Here is a 6,395-nt window from a genome sequence, read left to right on the forward strand (position 1 = left end):
GCAGGAATCATAGGATCCCAGCAAGTTAAACATCCAGATGTCTTTTGAAAGCGTTCAGAGTAGGTGCTTGAACCACCTCCAGCGGCAGTCTATTCCAAACCTTGGGGGCTTGGACAGTAAAGAAGTTCTTCCTTATGTCCAGCCTGAAACGGTCATGGAGGAGTTTGTGACTATCTGACCTTATCATTCCTTGGGGTGCTCTGGTGAACAGACGTTCCCCACATTCTGGTGGTCACCCCTGATAAACTTATAGGTGGCCATCAGATCACCCCTGAGCCTGTGCTTTTCCAGGCTGAAGAGTCCCATGGCTATCAGCCTTTCTTCATAAGGTCTGCTTTCCTGACCTCTGATCATGCGCATGGCTCTCCTCTGCACCCTCTCAAGCTTCTCCATATCCTTTTTGAACTGTGGAGCCCAAAACTGGATGCAGTACTCCAGCTGCAGCCTCACCAAGGCCAAGTACAATGGGAGAATGACATCCTGGGATTTACTTGAGAAGCATCTGTGGCTGTAAGCAAGCATTTTGATTGCTTTACTAGCAGCAGTATCACGTTGCAGGCTCATGTTCATCTTGTGGTCAATCGTGACCCCGAAGTCCCTTTCATCCATTGTGCTAGCCAGCGTAGCACTGCCGATCCTATAAAGATGCTGCAGGTTTTTCCTCCCAAGGTGGAGAACCTTGCATTTTTCAGCATTAAACACCATCAGGTTCTCGTCCACCCATTTCCTGAGCCTGTCAAGGTCAGCATGGATCACCCTTTTGTCCTCAGGTGTGGATGCTTTACCCCAGAGTTTGGTGTCGTTGGCAAACTTGGCCAGTCCACTTCTGATACCAATGTCCACATCATTAATGAAGATGTTAAATACTACAGGCCCAAAGACAGCCTTGGGGGACCCCACTGGTTACAGGGCACCATGACGATTGACTTCTGTCAACCACCACCCTCTGGGTCCTACCATGGAGCCAAATCCCCAGCCAGCGGATTGTGGTGTGGCCGAGGCCGCAGTTAGCCAGTTTTACTAAGAGGTGATCATGGGAAACCAGATGGAAGGCTTTTTTAAAGTCAAGATATATAACATCAATCTCTTCTCCCTTGTCCAGGTGATAGGTCATTTGGTCGTAGAAGGAAATGAGATTGGTCAAACAAGATCTACCTACAACAAACCCATGCTGGCTGTCCCTCAAGGTGTAGCCATCAGCCAGACTGTTAAGAATGGCCTCTTTGATAATCTTTTCCAAGACCTTCCCCAGGATAGAGGTCAGGCTGATAGGCCTGTAGTTTGCTGGATCCATTTTCCTCCCTTTCTTGAAGATAGGCACCACATTGGCCTATGTATAGTTACCCTCCCACTTTAATTTCCAGTGGGAAGATCTTGGCTTTGCGCCCTCTTTAGAGAACTGGGAGACTCCTCCTAGCTTGCTCCTGCTGCCATATGGCTGAGGGCAAGCAAAACCCGGGGGCATCCAAAGCACAAGCCTCTGGGCTTGGGCCTGCATGTAGGATGCCCGCTAAATAATTTGGAAACATCTGAAGCCCCAGGTGGGGGTGGAGGATATTTGCCGGTAGTAGGGCCATATATGGTTCTTGAATGACTGACAGATTTCAAATTGATTTGGCTGATTTGGCTCAGAAAACAAAAAATTTTCCTTAAAAAAAAAATCCTACATGAGGTCTGAATCCCCTACCAGTTCCCTCCCAGCCTTCAGAAATGATCCACATGGCCTGTCAGTGGGCTGGAGCAGAGATTCTTAACCTCTGCTTCACAAGATGACACAAGATCATTTTAAGGGTGTTTAAAATATGCAGTCAGTTGACTGGTCCATTAACAATATTTGACTGGTCAATTGGCCAGCTTGCCATCCCTAGTCATTTCTACACCTGAGTTAATAGGACCACACCTGAGTTAAGATTTTTAGCTAGAGCTAAAAGTGGTCTGCAGGGCTGTGAAATAGCAAAGACATGACCAGAAGGGCTAGCAGACAGAAACTTTGCAATAGAAAGGGTAGTTTGAATAGTGGAATATCAAGACCACTAAAAAGGAGAGAGAGTCGCTCACACCTGTGGAGTAGAGAAAGATTAGCAGAAACTAGGGAGATTACAATGAGCTTAAAGTCAATTGACTCCTTCAGTTTCCATCATAAACCACATGAAGCTCCCAACCCCAGCCCCAGACTGATGCAGTGCATGAGCATTTACTTCCACAGGTCTTTAGAAGAGCTCAGACCAGGGCTGTCACACGTTTGCCTGGCAAGCTCTTGTCCTGGCTCTGGCCATGGTAGCTTCACATTGCTACAGCACAGACCTCACCAGCAAAACTCATGGAGGTAGCTGTGGCCAAGAGGTGCCGAATGTCCAGGGGCATTGGTGAGAGTCCAAGTGCTTGCAGAAGGCTCGTTGTTTCGAATTCCTCTGTGCCACTTCCAAGAGCTGCAGGAAGTGTTTGTTGAACATAAATAATATCCCCCCCTCCCAAGAACAGTTTGCAGCACAGTATTATAGACCCACAGATTTCAGGGTTGAGAGATGCTGAAACTGGCTCTTGAGGTGCAAAAGACATAACAATGTGCATCCAAGTGCAGATGGAGCCAGCTGAAGAGATCACAGGTGTCCATGACAAAATGCCAGGTGCAGCCCACGGCCACCTGAGAAGCAGGGCTGCAGCCTTCCATCCCCCTGGGTTAGATACACCCAGCTCTGGGATGGCTCAGGCATGAGTCTACTTTGAAGAGGGGTGGACTTCTGGGGACCTTTTCCAGCCCTATTTTGCCTTGATTCTATGATCCTAAGTGACCTTCCCCCACAGCAAAATTTTTATGCCTTGCTGGGCTGAAAACCAATGTATGTTTTGTCTCTTTTGTAAAATTCTCCTTTTCTGAGCGGATCTCATGGTTGTGGGTCCACATTTCACTGCTGGTGGTGGCCAAGTTCATCATGCGCCCAGCAGGCTCATCTTAGAGGCTCATTTCCAAAAAATCGTTCCCCTTCTCCTGGCCCTTTTCTTGCCTCACCTCTACTCTTTACCTGAAATGGCAACATGGGGGTTTCCCCACAGGTACAAGAAGTACCAGATCTGGTGTTTCTGCTGCTGGAACATCCTGAGAAAAAATGGAAAGTCATGCTCATTGTGCCCTAAGGGCGGGGAAAGTCTCCATCTGGCAGCAGCTATGATGAGAAGCAGGAAAAGGTGATTTCCTCTTTTTTCTTTTACTTCTGAAACTGTGCTGAGGCTGAGGAAGTCTCAGCCTTGTTTCTCAGGGACTTTCCCCCTCCTCCCTCTGCTGCTGAAGCCATGGGCCTGACCTGGGGAGTATGGAGGGGAGGGTGCTTCTAAATGAAGCCCCCGTTCTAAACACAGCTACTTTGCTGTCGCCCAAATGAACTGGGCAGTTTCCCTGGATAAGGCCCAGGCGCTGCACTTTCACTGGAGCCAGTGGCCTGGTGCACACAAGTTTGCCCAAAGATAGGTTTTTTCCCCCCCTGAAAAACACCACTTTCCCCCATGCATCCACCCCCTGCTGGAACTCCCACTCTGTGATTTGGTTACTAGAGGCAGCATTGCTGTAGAAGTCTTTCCAGGTTGTCATTCTCTGGCCCACTGCAGAGAGCCCTGGGCCAGGACATGGGAGATATGGGCTCTACCACCACTTGACTGTGTGATCTTGGCCATATTACTACTTGCTGTGCCTTAGTTTCCCTCTCCAGCCCCTGCTCCTCATCTCTTTACATGGTGAATGCTGTGGGCTGGGGATGCTCTTTGGCCGTGGGCTTGTACAGCTCCTGTTTTCCAATGTCTCCCAAAGCCTCTAGGGGCGTCTGTGGCACATGTAGATGAGGACCCCTGGCTCTTTCTGTAAAGGAGCCATCCACCGGCCTGACCCCTCTTTTACAGGTCGTCAGCTTCAAGGAGGCCCCTTCTGTTCTGTCTTCCAGAAAAGGCGATGATGACATCCTGACACCTCCCATCAAGGTCCTCTACTGTTAACTGTGTGGGGGCAGTCCGATGAAGGGTTTGGCCAACTTGGCAGGCCCAAGGCATCATTCCTAGGAGTGGGCGTGGCTACAAAGCAGGCACCAGCTCCATTCGGCTGCCCTCATGAACCTCCCCTGACCTTGCAGCACATGAGCACAGATCTGGCTTGCACAGGCTGCCTGGATGGCAGAGGATGATAGCAACCCCCCAGTCTTGCAGGGTTGAAAGCACTTCAAAGGTAGCACTGGAGGCAAGACATCGTGGGACTGTATTCTGAGATCAGCTATGGAGCAACAGCAGAATGTGTGGCCACAGGGAGGGGAAACTTTCCAGCTCTGTCGCCCCCCAGCCAAGCAGCAATCTGGCTTCTCTGCCCAGACGATCCTGGAGCTCTCTGCTAGCCAGCTCTTTTTGGAGCCCCTTGGTCAAGCACAAAAATCCAAATAGAGAGAGTGGAACAAGCTGCCAAAGGCACTCAGGAGAAAGAAAGAGCAAGCTTGCTTCACTAAACTGCAACCCTGGTTCATTGCCATCTCATGGGCAACCACCCTATGTGCCAGCCTGAGGCAAATGCTGTTGGAGTCTGAAAAACCCCTGCAATGATGGAACAAAGACGACTTTTACTTCAGAGTTTGCTGCATTTTCAAAGTGATGTCCATTGTCCCCACAGCGGAGACCTTCCCCATGTGATGTGTGGGTTTCTTCTGGGCTCTGTACAGCAGTTTTTTTTTCCAGCTTGGACTGAAGCAACCTTTTTAGTTGCTTGTTCAGCCACAAAGTGAGGTGGAGAGCAGTCCCATGGAGCTGCCTTCATGCCATGGCCACCCCGGGGACCCATGACCTTTCTGAGCCTCCAGAGCCTGGGAGAGGGCCCATTCATGTCACACATGGTGCATGTGTGTGCTTTGCATGCATGTGTATCCTTTGCCTTTGTATTTCTGCAGCAGGGCATTGGACGGCAACGTCATGGGGCAAGGTCTGTTGGGAATGGTGACACGTTTTCTTTTTGGGTGCATGTTTCACATCTTATTGGGTGCACAAGTTTTGCATGGGGGAAAGGGGGGGGCATTGGGGGCAGGAGTGGGACAGGGGATCTTCTGGAGGTTTCATGGCAGTGAGTCGTGTTGTGAGCAGCGTTGTACTTTGCAATAAAACTTCCTGGTTGTTGCTGGAAGGCTCCAGCCTTGGGACCATTACCAGAGTGGGGTGAGAGGCCAGGGCTCCAATACCAGTTGGAAGGGACTACAGGAGCTCACACCTGGTCCAGCTCCCTGCTTGTGGGGGCAAAGCCAGGACCCAGCCCCGCTGCAGAGGGGCCTGGGCTGGATGCGCCTGGCATGGCCCAGGCATGTCCTGCGATGGGGGCTGGTACCTGGATCTCCCTGCCCTTCACGGGAACTCAAAAGTAATAGCCAAGAGGTGGCAGGGGGATGAGACAATCCCAGTGCAGCTCAGCAAGAGCTCACTCAGGGTGGCACCAGGTGGGACAGGGAAGAAGGAAGGGAGCAGCTCCTGGAGAAGCTGGGTGGGGGGTGATAAGGACTGTGTGTGCTGTGCACTGAGCCTGTCAGGGAAGAGTGGGGTCACTCAGTGCCAAAAAAGAGAGGCTGAGCAGGGCACTGTCCCTGCCCCCAGGGACACCAGCAAGGCTCCTGCTAGGCCAGGGGGCACAATGCGAAGGCAGGAACCCTAGTGTAGACACAGCTACCCCACAGAACGAGCTTGGCTTGTGGGAAGCTGTTGCCAGGCACGCTGTGATGTGCAGCTCTGTGCATATGGGGTGACTTGCCCTCCACCTGCATGCTGCAGCCATGGTCAGCACAAATCTGCATGGGGCCCAAGGACTCAGACCCATGCAAGGAAACTCATATGCATGTGCAAAGTGCCACGCACAATGTGAACTGCTCTTGACGCTGCACAAACACTCACAGCTGCTGGGGTGGACCTTGCCGGTTTGCCGCTTACTTTAATACTGAACTCAAGCCTGTGGGTCTGGTCCGTGCAGCGCCTGTGTAATGCAGCCAAATCCATCTCTTGCAGATGTGGCCAGCACTGGAGGAACAGCAGTGTCCTCACGTTCATCCTTCCAGTCAAGTCCCTGCTCTGCACAGTTCCCTTCGTGGCTTGTTCCAAGTGCCCCACAGGCAGGAAACAGCGGTGACCCCCACATCTTCGCTGGGAGCTGTGACAGTGCAGAGACCCCTGGCTGAGAGATTCACCAGGCTGGCAGAGGTCCTGCTCCCTGGAGTTGTGTCTAGGAAAGGTGTGGTGACAGCATGATGCTGTCCATTGCAGTGTCTGCAGTGAGGAATGGACCTGAGCCCCTTAATGGACCCGAACCTCGCCTGGCTCAGTCCTGTCCCCTCGGACCTATGTGCAGCACCAGCCTCAGCCTCCCTGCTTCGACCACCCCGCAATGGAGA

At 51.7% G+C, this 6,395-nt stretch overlaps 1 protein-coding gene across 3 annotated transcripts in view; it reads right to left on the reverse strand.

The window, feature by feature from the left end:
* Window positions 1–5,915: 5,915 nt before the first annotated feature.
* ICAM5 (intercellular adhesion molecule 5) overlaps window positions 5,916–6,395 on the reverse strand; it is a 12,075-nt gene continuing 11,595 nt past the window's right edge. For 2 of the 3 annotated variants that reach the window (XM_025203994.1, XM_025203991.1), the window contains one exon: window positions 5,916–6,226. In XM_025203994.1, the coding sequence (XP_025059779.1) occupies window positions 6,063–6,226 (164 nt within the window). In that variant the 3' untranslated portion in view covers window positions 5,916–6,062. The remainder of the gene's footprint in view (window positions 6,227–6,395) is intronic. The other variant, XM_025203993.1, reaches the window with a different exon arrangement.

This window comes from Alligator sinensis, unplaced genomic scaffold, assembly GCF_000455745.1.
Source record: "Alligator sinensis unplaced genomic scaffold, ASM45574v1 scaffold707_1, whole genome shotgun sequence".
Classification (NCBI taxonomy): domain Eukaryota; kingdom Metazoa; phylum Chordata; order Crocodylia; family Alligatoridae; genus Alligator; species Alligator sinensis.